Source organism: Felis catus, chromosome C2 (genome assembly GCF_018350175.1).
Source record: "Felis catus isolate Fca126 chromosome C2, F.catus_Fca126_mat1.0, whole genome shotgun sequence".
NCBI lineage: Eukaryota > Metazoa > Chordata > Mammalia > Carnivora > Felidae > Felis > Felis catus.
In genome coordinates, this window is record NC_058376.1 from 103,618,927 (window position 1) to 103,633,751 (window position 14,825).

General features: G+C 41.3%; 1 protein-coding gene and 1 pseudogene across 3 annotated transcripts in view; both read right to left on the bottom strand.

Moving 5' to 3' along the window:
- The window catches only part of NMD3 (NMD3 ribosome export adaptor), a 49,989-nt gene extending 48,870 nt beyond the window's left edge, over positions 1-1,119 (bottom strand). For 2 of the 3 annotated variants that reach the window (XM_045037350.1, XM_023260419.2), the window contains exons 1-2: positions 981-1,119; positions 373-428 (exon numbers count right to left, since the gene is read on the bottom strand). In XM_045037350.1, the coding sequence (XP_044893285.1) occupies positions 373-416 (44 nt within the window). In that variant the 5' untranslated portion in view covers positions 417-428; positions 981-1,119. The remainder of the gene's footprint in view (positions 1-372; positions 429-980) is intronic. The other variant, XM_045037351.1, reaches the window with a different exon arrangement.
- Positions 1,120-3,785: 2,666 nt separating this feature from the next.
- LOC111562277 lies at positions 3,786-5,526 on the bottom strand (annotated as a pseudogene).
- Between the last annotated feature and the right edge of the window lie 9,299 nt (positions 5,527-14,825).

Sequence of the window (14,825 nt, forward strand, 5' to 3'; positions counted from 1 at the left end):
TAGTATGACTGAAGAACTTCATATTTAATTTTTCATCTTAGTTTCTTTAAATTTAAATAGCCACATGTGGCTAATGGCTATCACATGGACATCCAGAAGAACGTATAGTGAATATTTTAATACTCTTAAAGCAACTATTTTAATTTTATTTTAATACTCTTAAAGCAAGTATTTTACTACGACAAACTTTCCAAGTAAAACTGAATTCAATTTTCTCAAGAAATAAAGCTTTCCACTTTCCCCACTTAAGACAAAGAATTCCATCTCAAAAAACAAACAAACGAAAAGCTTCCCTCACAGGTAGTGAGTTTCAAAGACTCACTTTAGCATCTTTAAATGTAAGGGGAAAGGGGAAAAAGGAATATGACTCACATGTGTCCAGGGGTGCGGTCGGCGGACTCCGTCATATACTCCATGTTTCTGTATCCCTTGATTTCAAGACAGAGAATGAATCGTGGGATTTAAGTCACTTGCCTATTCACCTCTATACAAATCTTCCTTCTCTTTCCTTCTTTCTCTGAATAAGTCAGACAAGCCTCGTAAAGCAGCAAATAACCAATTCCATCTAGCTACTTCGTAAAAAGTCACTTCCTTAAATATCAGAACCAAAGAAATTCCAGAATTCCAGAGTTTCCCTGAGCCATTAAACTCGGCTGACCGCAAGCATCACCACGGCGCCAACTCCCGCGGGAGGAGAAGGGCGCTCAGACGGCCGGGGCCGCCACCCCCACCCTCACCCTCAAGCCTGCAGCGACCGGGCCTCAGCCCCGCGCCGCAGAAATCGCCGGCGGTGTCACGGCGCCGCGGCCCACCCACCCGGACCCCGCACACGGCGGGTGGAACCTCACGCGGGCTCCCGGCGGGCAGCGCACACGCGGCACGCACGCGGCCTGAGGCCGGCCGGAAATCGGGGAATCCGCCCCACTCTCTCCTCAGGGACCCCGCGCGACCGCTAAGCCGGGTCTCCGCCCAGAACCTACTTAACGCCTCTGGGACAGACCCAGTTTTGCGGGAAATCTGCGACAAAACAGCCCCTGTCACCTCCAGGTGACACCTCCAGGCTGCCACACAGCCAACGCCAGCACGACGAAAGTCTCGCGAGACAAGAGCTCGAAATCCGGTGGACCGAGAACGAGGAGTTAAAGGGGCGGGTGGGGGCGGAGGAAGGGGAGGGCACAGGCGAGCCGTGCGGTGGGGACCGGGCCCAGAGGCGGGGCAAGCGGGAAAGAGTGGGGAGAGAAGGCTCGGCCTCTCTCCTGAATAGTGGGTGGTACTTACATAGACTTTACAACTCCTCTATTGGGTTATCATCTTTCCCGATTTTCCCTGGCCAGAGTTCACTCCACGCTAACCTCGCCCTTGTATATAAATCACTTTTCAGATATCCTAATTGGGAGCTTGTTTGCTTCATGATTATATAAATGATTATATAAAAGTTGTATGTGAACAGTACCACAACACACAAATTAAACTACATCGAGGGCAGTGTCTCTTTGTTCATCATCATATGCCTAATGCCTGCTACATCCTGAATACTCAAATGCAGACTTGTTGAATAGATGAAAGAAAGAAACGTAAGACACAATTATTTGTGAAGAAATCTGATAGTTTTAATCCACTAATTATTAGAATGTGCTTCCTGATAGCGCACTTCATATCTCCTTATGACTTTATACCTTGATCTTAGAACTGCACAGACCATGGCTAACCAGTTTTTCATGACAGAATCTCAAATATTTGAAGAGCACATTTTTTTTCTGTCTTCTCACCCCAATTTCAAGGACTAAGCAAGGTCATCTAATAGAAGGTGATCAAAGAAACCCTCTCATTTCTTGCCTAGGATACTTAAGTATTTTCCCATTCCTTCTCCTTACTCCCAGACTCCAACCTATCCTTCTAAAATGCAAATCTGGGGGCGCCTGGGTGGCGCAGTCGGTTAAGCGTCCGACTTCAGCCAGGTCATGATCTCACGGTCCGTGAGTTCGAGCCCCGCGTCAGGCTCTGGGCTGATGGCTTGGAGCCTGTTTCCGATTCTGTGTCTCCCTCTCTCTCTCTCGATGCCCCTCCCCCGTTCATGTTCTGTCTCTCTCTGTCCCAAAAATAAATTTAAAAAGTTGAAAAAAAAATTTAAAAAAAAATAAAATGCAAATCTGATTTTGTCACGCTCTCCTGCTTTTAATCCTCCAGTGGTCTCTGATAACCTTCTGGTAATTTCCAATTTCTCTGCGTAGAAAGAAGACCCTTCAGGATCTAATCCAGACATACCCTGTCACATTCCCAAGCATGCAGCCATACAGGCCAACTGGCAGATCCTACAGCAACTAGTCTACCTTGGCTTATGCCTGGGACAATCCACCTTAAATATTAAGCTCAAGTATACTATATTAGTTTCCTATTGCTGCTGCAATAAATTATCACAAATTTTATGCCTTAAAACAACACAAATTTATTATCTTACACTTCTGTAGGTTATAAGTCTAAAAAAGACGTTCCTCCTTAGTGTGTGGTCCTACAACATCTTTATAGAAGGTGTATGGCTCTATAATAGTGTGAACAACACTAAATTGGATCATAAATTTTCTATTCTGCACGTTCCACAGATTCAACTGCTGGAGAGCAATCTGGTCTCATTCTTCTCCAGATTCCCTGCACCTAGCACAGTGCCTGGTGCAAAACAGACCCTAAATATGTGTTGGTAAATTATCTATCCATTTGTTATGCACAACAACTCTGAAGAAACAACGTAACTCCCCATTTTTTCCATTCCTATTGTCATTTCCCTTAAGCCAAATACCACTAGGAACACAACTGTAGTTAAATACATTGTGTCTATTCTTCACTGAAGTGAATGCAAACATACCATGAGGAATCATGGAATGTATCAGGAGGAGGGTGTTAGAAAAAACCCTATCATAGAATTTGGGCTTTCATTGGGTAACCTCAGAGAAGGTCTAAGAAAGCAGGTCTTCTCTAGATTGGATGCCGTCAGAAAGCAGGGGTAATTCTATAAATGGATATCTCAACAAATCTTATGTATAGAAAGAGAGGCAGAAAGAAAGCCGAAATTAGTAAAGAAGTAGCAGTTACTCATCTTGGCCAATAGAGGGGGTATTTGGTATTTTCCTGAGTGGCACAGTGACCTTGTATTTATCTATGGTTATACAAAATTATGCAGTGGCTTTGCTTTGTCTCATTTTAGTGTGGTGTCAAAGTAACCTTGTCAGAGGTTGGTACACTGTGAAATTGTTTATGTCTAACAGGAGAACAATGTGGGTTACCTGTGAGTACACAGGCCAGCTTCTGAATGTCAGGGGCTGGTCTTTTCTTTCTCCATATACTTCCTTAATACCCTATTTGATTTGGCACCAAATGCCACAGTGCCAGGTTTGTCAGGCACTGGATATACAACAGTGAACAACATGACTGGTCCCTGTTCTTGTGGAGCAGATAAGGGTGATAACCCAAAAAATTATGTAATTGGCTGAGAGTTCTATAGCATGTAAGTGGCAGAACCAGGACCCGAACTATGGTTAATTAAACTGTACCCATGTCCTCACCACCACACTGGGCTGCCTGCCTTTCTGAGGATCAGGTCATCTATTATTCACAGGCTCTTTTTTTTCTTTTTAACGTTTTATTTATTTTTGAGACAGAGAGAGACAGAGCATGAACAGGGGAGGGTCAGAGAGAGGGAGACACAGAATCTGAAACAGGCTCCAGGCTCTGAGCTGTCAGCGGGGCTCGAACTCACAGACCGCGAGATCATGACCTGAGCCGAAGTCGGCCGCTTAACCGACTGAGCCACCCAGGCGCCCCTCTTTTTTTCTTTTAAGAAACTTTATTTTCCATCAACCTTATTTCCATTTCTGTTTAAGAGTCTGTGGACGGAGCAACTTAGGATCCCTCAGGGGTTGTTCCCACCCATTCAGGGGCCCGAGCAGTGGGAGCTGCAGCCCAGTCCTGAGCAGTGGCTGAGAGCCCCAGTCTTCAGTAGGGAACTGCTGGACCGGCACTGAGGACCCCGCATGTCTCAGACCACCTGAGACCTCAGGTTGAGTAGCAGTAAATTCGGGACCCGGGGCAGTCCATTCACCTGGAAATTCCTCCTTGGTCACAGCCTTTTCAGCATCAGCCTGCTCTTCCTTCTCAGTCTCTTCAGGATCTCTGTGGAAGGAGAGGTCAGGTGTGGCCTCCCATGGGTGTTCATGGGAGATGGTGCACGGGAGTGTGTGCAGAACCTCCCAGGCCAGCATCCACCACCTCGGACCCACTGAGTGAGCTCCCTTGCTGTTGCGTGGGATGGCAGTGTCCACACAGCGCTGTGGAGAGTCTGGGTTACACAGAGCAACGGTAGGCGGGTTAACATAAAACACCTCTGTGAGGGGCTGGTGGTCAGCCCTGAATCAGTGACCAGCAGAAGACACGGTTCCCGGAAGGCAGCCTGGACCTGGCTAGTGAAGGTTCCAGGAGTGAAGTGGCCCACAGTAGGAGGGGCTCCAGTGGCAGCCGTCGAGTTGAGCACAGCCCAGTGGCCAGTGTTCTTAGAATATGATGCTTACATTAGCCGGGTTTTTGATGGCAACAATAGAACAAGCTGCCGGCAGAAGCTTCTCATAGATCTCTCTAGATTTGTAATGCACCATCACTTTCTTTTCGGTAGATGTACTGTTCTGTTTGGAAGTCAATGTTAGTGTCATCTAAGCGAGTTCTGCTGCAAGGAATTAGAGGACATCCTCCTCCCTTTGCAGGAGGAAGTCAAGGGCTCCGGACATTGTGCAAGTTTTCCTTAAAGTTACATGGGAGCCTAGAACAACACCTCCATATGGACCCCTCTCTTGTTAGCATGGAAAGGCCACAGGCTTTTCATAAATGAAATACTTATGTGGCAGAAAGTACCTACATCTCTCCTCACACTTCTCGCCCCTCAATAATAAGATCTCCAGATGTCAGAAGTAAGTACTTGGTGTCAAATCTGTCTGCTACAAGCCTAGGATGAGCTTGGTCTCAGAGTGAGATAATAGGGGCAAATTACACCAGAAAGAAACTCGTTTTGCACTTCTTTATTTAATCCTCAAATCTCATCTGGGAAAAATGGGTTTTCTAATCCCATAGTCCTTATGCTCAGGATATCTATCCTTTTTCAAATCTTAGCTTTGGTGTAATTTGATAAACTTAAATTCTGTGTGTTTGGCCTTGGCCTTAAAATGGAATTCCTAAAAGGGCTGGAAGAGTATGACCTCCTAAGAAGTTACAGGTGCATTTTCTGGATTCATTACGCACAAATTCATTTAAAAAAATTTTTTTAGATCAGAATCCATAAAATCTCTCTCTCAACCAATTAATGTAAACATAAATATTGATTTTTATCTCTTGTGGTTTAGATTATAATATAACTTTGTTGGAGATAGATTGAATGTTTTATTTTTTTAATGTTTATTTATTTATTTTGAGAGAGAGAATGAATGAGCATGAGCAGGGGAGGGGCAAAGAGAGAGGGAGAGAGAGAATTCCAAGCAGGCTCCACAGTGTCAGTGCAGAGCATAATGCAGGGCTTGATCCCACAAACCGTGAGATCATGACCTGACCCAAGATGAAACTACGAAAGTTTTTTTTTAATTTCAGAAAAAAAATCTTTCGGATCTAGGACTAGGCAAAGAATTCTTATATTCGACAACAAAATCATGATATATAAAAGAAAAAATTGGTATAGGACTAGGCAAAGAATTCTTATATTCGACAACAAAATCATGATATATAAAAGAAAAAATTGGTAAGTTGAACATCATCAAAATTAAAAACTTGCTCTGTGACAGACCCTGTTAAGAGGACAAAAAGATAAACTACAGAGTGGGAGAAAATATGTTCAAACCATATCCACCTAAAGACCAGTATCTTGAACATAAAAAGAACTCCTGGGGCATCTGGCTGGCTCAGTCAGAATAGTGTGCAATTCTTGATTTTAGGGTCGTGGGTTCGAGCCCCGTGTTGGATGCAGAGATTACTAAAAAAAATAAATAAATAAGTAAATAAACTTTTAATGTTTTTATTTATTTTTGAGAGAGAGACAGAGCATGAGCAGGGGAGGGGCAGAGAGAGAGGGAGACACAGAATCCGAAGCAGACTCCAGGCTCTGAGCTATCAGCACAGAGCCCTATGTGGGGCTTGAACTCATGGACTGTGAGATCATGACTTGAGCTGAAGTCGGACACCCAACCCGACTGAGCCACCCAGGTACCCCAGTAAATAAACTTTTAAAATAATAAATAAAATTTTAAAAGAACCCTCAAAACATATAAGTAAAAAAAAAAAATCCAATTAGAAAATGGGCAAAAAACATGAAGAGACAGTTCACTGAAGAAGACATTCAGTAGTCAAACAAGCAGATATGAAGATGTCTAACATCATTAGGGGTATGCAAATTACAACCATGGTGAGATATTACTATCCATCTATCAGAATGGCTAAAATAAAAAAAAAAATAGTGATACTACCATATGCCAACAAGGCATTACTCACATACTGATGGTAGGAATGCAAAATAGTATAGCCACTCTACAAAACAACTTAGCAATTTCTTAAAAAGCCAAAAATGCAACTACCATACAACCTAGCAATTGTACTACTAGGCAGTTATCCTGATGAAATTAAATTTTATGTTCCCATAAAAACCTGCACACAAATGTATATAGCAGCTTTTTGTTGTTGTTGTTGTTGCAATGGCCAAAACAACCCAGGTATCTTTCAACAAGTAAATGAGTGAATACACTGTGTTGCATCCACACCCTGAAATACTACTCAGGAATAAGAAGAAACAGTTGTGCAAATAACAACCTGGGTGACTCAGTGTGACCCTCCAGATTCTCCAGAGAATTATGCTGAGTGAAAAAGCCAATTCCAAAAGGTTATATACCATATGTTTCTATTTATGTAACATTCTCAACATGACAAAATTAGAGAGCTGGAGAACAGATGAGTGGTTGCCAGAAAATAAGAATGAACGGAAGGGCAGGAGGGAAGGAAGTAGGTGTAGCTATACAAGGACAACATGAAAGATACTTGCAGTGATGGAAATATTCTGTATTTTGAACATCTCCAAGTCAATATCCTGACTGTGATATTGTACTTATAGTTTTGGAAGGTTAAAGGGTTCAGGAGATCTCTCTGCATTGTTTCTTACACCTGCACGTGAATCTACAATTATTACAGTTTTTAAATGGTTTATGGGGTTCATGAGTTTGAGCCTCGACTTAGGCTCTGTGCTGACAGCTCAGAGCCTGAAGCCTGCTTCCAATTTCTGTCTCCCTGTCTTTCTGTCCCTCCCCCACTCGCACTCTGTCTGTCTCTCTCTCTCAAAAATAAATAAACATTAAAAATAAAAAATAAAATAAAAAATCAGGTAAAGCTTTCTGTTTAAGGAAAACAACTGCCTGCTTTTATCTCTTGTAGTAATTTTTTTCACAAGTCTTCAACACTTTTGTCTACATTGTTGGCTGACTAACCCCTTCTCCCCAGTGTCCTTACCACTGGCAGCAACCATGAGATACAGTTTGGTTAGCAGGTTAGAAGGGGAAGTCTATTGGGCAATCTTCCAGGAAAACTAGCTTCCTTAATAAAAAGGCACAGACTCAATGGATATGCCATTTGCCCTCACTCTTTGCTCCTTTGCCCTTCTCTCTGCTTCGGGTCTGGAATGCAAATGTGATGCCATCTACCATAAGGCAACAAGCAGTAAGGGCATATGCCATCATGCTAAGGATGGTGAGGCTGAGAGCTAGAGAGAAACTGTGTCTTGACTGTTATTTTGAGGTGGCACCAACTTTGGGCTGTCCACCTTTAAAGTTCTTTCTATTTAGGGGGAAAAAACCCACCATTTTATTTTTAAGCCAACGTTGGGCAGGTTTTCTATTATTTGGAACCGAACACGTTTCTAACAAATCCCTCACTCGTGGGAGATTCTCAGCAGGGCTGAATACTTTGTCCACCTTAAAAGACTATTGTAAGGATGAAAAGCATGATAGCCACTTAATATTCTTTGTGTGTTTCAGAAACCAAATTGCTGACACTGCATTTTCCTTTCTTCTTTCTCTACAGTATTTTATGTTTCTTATTATTCTCCTCAGCTGGGCTTGAATTTGTATTATAATCAGACTCTTGCCAGTCGCTCTCCTAATTGAATTGGGCTTTTGTTGTAGCTGAGACAACTCAGAATTTTTTAATGGTCTTCCAAAACCATTCCAGCCCAGGGCAGATGCTCCCTTCTTCGACCTCACAGCACTTACTGTCTGCACTTCCCAATTGCCGATTCATCATGCACTGCCCCATGACACTTCTCCTACAGCTGTCATAGAGTAATCGATGCTTAGAGCCGGAAGGGACATTAAAGATCATCTTCTGCAGCCACCTCAGTGCGTGTGAGTTGTGGTTTAACTCTTGGATTTTTCTTTATCCCTTCCTGGGTTTACAGCTTGTAGTCTCAACTAGATCTTAAGCTCTTCGAGAAGAGAAAGATACAGAACAAATATTTGTTAAATTACCTGCGACAAGCCAGACCCCTTACACTCATTATTTAATTTTCACAACAATCCTAAGAAGTGGTTAGTGATCCCCACCTGACACGTGAAGGAACTGAAGCTCAAGGAGGTTGTTACTTAGCAAAGGGACGATGCCTAGAAAGAAGAAGCCCAGATTTTGACTTGGATCTTAAGATGCTCAAGTGCCTTTAACCTCTTTCAAAGTTGCTAAACCACTTGATTAGATTTTGCCCTTTGGAGTTCTTCAACCTTTAAACTTTAAGAAATTCTGCATTCTGTTCATATGCTTTCTCTCTTAGTAAGAAATTTAAATTATATCTGTGATATTGTGATTCATAATAAGACACATGTATTTGGTTTTCATCCCCAGTCCCTGACACGGGGCTCCTAAAACTCTTATAAATTCCTAAGTGATATGAGCACTGGAGTATTGCTTATTGTATTGAGATGATTTGGGATGGGATCCTCTTTCGTTCCTGGATGGGGGCTGGTTATCAGAAAGACTAAGTCATTATTAGACGGTTGAAGTCTTGGGGCCCCTGAATGGCTCAGTTGGTTAGGTGTCCGACTTCAGCTCAGGTCATGATCTCACCGTCTGTGAGTTCTTCAAGCCCCACGTCAGGCTCCATGCTGTCAGTTCAGAGCCTGGAGCCTGCTTCAGATTCTGTGTCTCCCTCTCTCTCTGCCCCTCCCCACTCACGCTCTGTCTCTCTCTATCAAAAAAATGAATAAATGTTAAAAAAAAAAAAAAAAAAAGCAGCAGATTGAAATCTTTAGTCTCACCACCTCTTTCCTCCAGAGGGGAAAAGGGCTGGAAATGGAGTTAATAATTTATCTGCCAATGTGAGGGAAGCCTCTATAAAATCCCAGCTGGAAGGGTTTCAGAGAGCTTCCAAGTGGGTGAACACATCCATGTAGTAGGAGGGTGACGCACCCCAATTTCATGGGGACAGAAGCTTCTGTCCTCAGGACCCTGGCAGACCTTGCCCTATGTATCTTTTCATATGGATGTTTATCTGTATCCTTGATCATATCCTTTAAGAAACTGGTAACATGAGTATTTCCCTGAGTTCTATGTGCTGCTCAGCTCTGTGAATCTAAGAAGTGGGTCATGAGACCATTGATTTGCAGCCACGTCAGACAGAAATTGTGGGTAACTGGGCACCCATTACTTGAGATTGACATCTGAAGTGGGGTGAGAACAGTGTTGTGGGACTGAGGCTTTAACCTGTGGGATCTGACACTATCTTCTGACTTTGTCTCCGGGTGTCAGAAAAGTTAAATTGTAGTACACCCAGCAGGTGTCCTGGAGAATTGCTTGGTGTCAGAAAACGTTCACACATTTGGTGACCAGAAGTGTCAGAAGTGTTATGAGTGTGGCAGTAGTGTGAGAGTAAAGGGGAAACGCAAAAGAACTGTAGGCTTTTCCAACTCAGTATCTAATAGCCAAATAGATAATGGTTCTTTGTGTGTAACATTAACATTTTTTAAATGCAATGCTGATAGAACAAAAATATTATACTGTTTTGATTTAGTGAAAAAAATTGTTAGATATCTGCCATGATAAAATTTTATAGCAAAAACACATAATTGTGTAGTTAATGCAGAACAGTTTTTTCTTCCTGAACAGCAGCAAACAGAAGTGCCTTGTAGAGAATAACTCTGTAAGCTATTTGTGATAATTTGCACCACTAAGAAAAACTAATAGAAATACTTAGAGAAATGAAATTTAGTAGTTCCAAGTTTCCAAGAAATGTCAACAACTTTTGATTCCATTAAAAATAAACCAATGGTATCTTTCTTTTTTCATCTGCAACATACCCTACCCTATTTTATTTATTTAATTTTTTTTAACGTTTATTCATTTTTGAGAGACAGAGAGAGACAAAGCATGAGTGGGGAAGGGGCAGAGAGAGGGAGACACAGAATCTGAAGCAGGCTCCAGACTCTGAACTGTCAGCACAGAACCCGACGCGGGGCTCGAATCATGAGCTGTGAGATCATGACCTGAGCTGAAGTCGGACGCTTAAGCGACTGAGCCACCCAGGCGCCCCTGCAACATACCCTATTTTAATCTGAGCCTACCAGATTTTAACTTGGAATTTGAAGCCTTTCAGTTGCACTACCTTTTTGCAGAACTTTCTTAAATGCCAGATTGGCAATTAAGAGGCAGGGGGTAATTTCCTTTACTATCATCGCTATTGTTCATGTAACAACAACAACAACAACAACAAATTAGGTAATTGGCTTTGAAGAGCACAATCCTATAGCTGTCATCCATCTCCGATATAAGCCAAATTTGATTTTGAAGTATAAAGATAATCTCTTTATTTAAAAAAGTGTAATTTTATATTTCTGCATTTTAAAAAGAGTTTAGTCATAATTTTAGACGCATGCTTTTAGTTAATGTACTTATACATGTCACCTTTGGGAACACAGATGTATAATCTGAGTTTATTTATAACTTGCTGATTATATAGTGCTTAAATCTGCAAACTTGAGATATTGCAATGAATATCAATTTAAAAAAAATCATTGGCTATGGTAATTGGTTGTACATGTCTAAAATGTTAACCAAAAATAAATAAATAACCTGCTAAGTAAATAAATATATCTAATAGGCTCCTGTATATCACGAGGCCACACAGGCATCTAGTCATGGGTATGATGGTACTTATTTACCATAAGCCTCAGAGGACAAGGGCTGTACCTAGTATACCTTTGTATACATTGTGTCTAATACAATCGAGTGTAATAAATATTTGAAAGATGAATGAACGAATATGTTTCCTTCAAGGGCATTCAGATACCTCACTTCTTTGAGTTTCTCCAGATTGCTAGCACAATGTTTTGCTTAAAATTGACAATATTTGTTGTCTATTGGCATGATTGGCATGAGTGTTAAAAGAAAGGGAAAGTCTCCTTTGTCTTTCCCACCAGGCCACACCATTTTTCCAGGTATTATTAGGAAATATGCATTTTCCAGCCAGCTGGTCATGAACACCACAGTGCCAAGAGTTCTGGCAAACTAGTTATGCCCTGTGCATCAGTCATTCCACTTCAACTCTTGCCTTTTCTCTGAACCTATGACAATCTGTTAAAGAATTATTATGTAATTGTTTCTCTGTTAAAAACACCACTTAAAAAATTGAGATAATGTACTACTTTGACAATGAGAAAAGAAAAAAAAATGAAGAAACTGGATTCTGTTCATATTTTCTATTCTCCCACTTCATTTATAAAGAAGCTTATAATTTATCAGGGAGGTCTCAAATTGGCCACACCAAATCCAATCTGTAGAAATTTTTGACAGCCTACTATTGGCTTTTTAAAAATTGAGTTAATTGCTCCACCACATAATATTCTTAGTTACAAGCAAGAGAAACTGATTCTGGCTTATTTAACAGAAAGGAATTTGTGAACATGCTCATGGTAGGCCTCAGAATACAAAGGAAGGTGGAGAACCAGACATGGGCCATGCAGCCAGGAACACCACCCAAAATCACACGTCGGAGCCAACTTACCCAGTCAAGCCCACACAAACATCACTCTCGCAGCCTGTACCACGGACACACTATTGCTGCTATCACTGCTGCCTCTGCTCTCCTGGGAACGCGACTAGGTGGCACCTATAGGGCTTCCTGAAGTCCCTGCTCCTTTGCATCAATTAGCTCCGAAGTTCAGGGCTGGCACCTGAAATCAGGTGAACCTAGATCACATGAGCAAATGGAGACTGGGCAGTAATTACAGATGGAGGGAGAGTTGAGCCTTTGCCTGCCACTGTCCTGTGCCTTTCTTGCTGATTTTCATATAACTTCTACTTTGCCACCTCTGTCCCTTCCAAGTTCAGAATCCCTAAACAAGCTAAGTAATTTGCACATTCATTGCCAAAATTAACACAGTTGGAAGCAGGAAGTTAAGAAATCTAATAGCCAGCTGTTCTTGGTAAATATTTATTAGGCCATTTTTAGACAGTGGTAATGTGTTCAATTAATATTTATAAATGTAAAATAGAAAGTCCTAAATGGTCATGACTGCACTCCTCTCGCATTCCTTTAAAATTCAGAATTAGCTCCTGAAGAGTCTGCAAGTGCCTTGAGAAACCAATTAAAATTTTAATCCCTATGTGGAATGATTTTCCTTGCCTGCAGTAGTGTGCAGGCTCACTGTTTCCTAGTCCATTAGCTGCACTGTCAACCCTGCCCCTCTCCCATAACCTTTAATCCACCTAACAAAGTGAGCAAGCAAATGGCTCAGTGAAAATTTACGTGAGTTCAACAAACTCTTGGATACACTCATTAATTTTCTCAAAAATCTTCCAAGAAAGTAAGTGGTGGCCCAGAATATGATATGTATTTATTTGTGAGTTGCTTGGCATACACTCACGAGCCTTAGTTTCACATAACAAGGAAATGCTTTTGGCTGCAAACATTTTTGTTTCTGTTCAGAACACAATTCATCCTCTAAATCCTAGCAAATAATTTATTGCTGAAATTTAAAAGTTTTCAATAAAACCCATCCCTGGCAGTAAAAACTGTGGACAATAAAGAATTTTGATACATGCTACATATACCAAACGACCAAACTGTCAGATTTAGACTAGTTTATATTTACTGAGCATGGATTATGAGTCAAGTTCTAGCCAAGTTTACAAACATTAGCTTAACTGTCACTACAAATCCATGAGGTAGATTTAATCACACCTTACTGAGAAGGAAAGCAAAGCTCAAGGTCTATGGGACCTAACAAAGATTACAAAGCTAGAAGGTGGTAAAGCCAGGGTTTGAACCTGACTCCTGATCCTAATTAATTCTCTGCCTTAGCAGACTGATCCAGGTGAGTAAGAGTTTCGGCATGAAAAAGTAGTTAAGGGACACTAAAGTTTAGGCAGAGATGTGTAACATCTAGCAATTCTTCCCTAATTAAAATATTACAGATGAATCCAATGATGAACCCAAATTGCTGGGATTGCATTGAGACACTGCAACTTTGCATCCTATCATTTTAAAATTGAGTTCAAAGGAAGGACGTGTCTAAAGCAAATGGGCGTTTCACCTGATGAAAGCATGGTTAGATACAATTCTCCATATCTCAATGCATAGGTTTGGAAGGCAAAGACAAATGAACAAAATAAAGCAAAACCACATAGAAAATAATGAGTAGAAAAGTTGTCTTATAATGGCTAGTGACTACATAATTAGACAGTCTATGGTTGGGGCAGATACTTTGCAGTCTTTTTTTCCTTCTTCAGTCTTATCATTCCTTGTCAACCTAAGTAAGCCTGGACTTGTAGAATAGGACCCAAAGCTGGTCCAAGGGTGCATTAGCATGGATAATGGATTCTCGCTCTGCTCCACAGCATGGAAATCAGGAATATATCTGGCCCAAGGACCATCAGGGTAACGGATTCTTGCTCTGCTCCACAGCACAGAATTCAGGATTATATGTGGCTCAAGATGTTTTAGCTTAGAGAGGTTAGAGTAATGAATGAAAAGTTTATTTAGGAGTATGAGTACTACATACTCTACACCTGCAAGCCTTACATGGGTCATAGGACTCTGAGATAGATGAGGTACACCTAGCCACGGTATAGTTTTCTCCAGCATGTACCCACACAAGACCATGTCCTGGACTGCTTTAGCACCATATGTGTACGACTAGGTCTGAAGTGGGCAGCGGAGCTTTGAAAGGTATGATGTGGGCTTCATTTGCTCAGATTTACCAGATACTGGGTATTTGCTGGTGTGGCCTTTTTGAGGGATCTTCAAGGGGAAGCACTTCTGTCTGTTAACAGGCAAAGAGAACTGATCTCTCTACTGCATACTCTACCAGCTCTGACTTCATGCTGCACCTTTAAATATACACACCATGTTTGACTTGCCCAAGTGGTGTCTGTATCTGGTTGTTTAGTTGATCTGAGACTATTACTCACATTTATTAACTTTGTGTGTGTGCAGAACCAAATGTCTAAAAAACTTCCAAGATCTTGGATTATTGATTAAAGACTCTTTTCAGAAGAAAAGTATAGAATTATTGCCAAACTGGTGCTTGGTAATGGTTCTCATCCTTTACCAAAATGTAAGGCTCAACAGGAATCTTCAAGAAATGATCTCTTTCCATCACATCTATCTAAATGAATACTCTTTTAGATATATCAGATATTCTTAAACTAAGTTCTGCTAAGTAACTCACACAGAAAGGAAAGTCTAGGTCAAAACAGGCATAAAAATTTATGAAATGTGAAATGTGCTGTAGTGGTAAAACTTCTAGAAGGGTCTTTGTGTAGCAACAGAA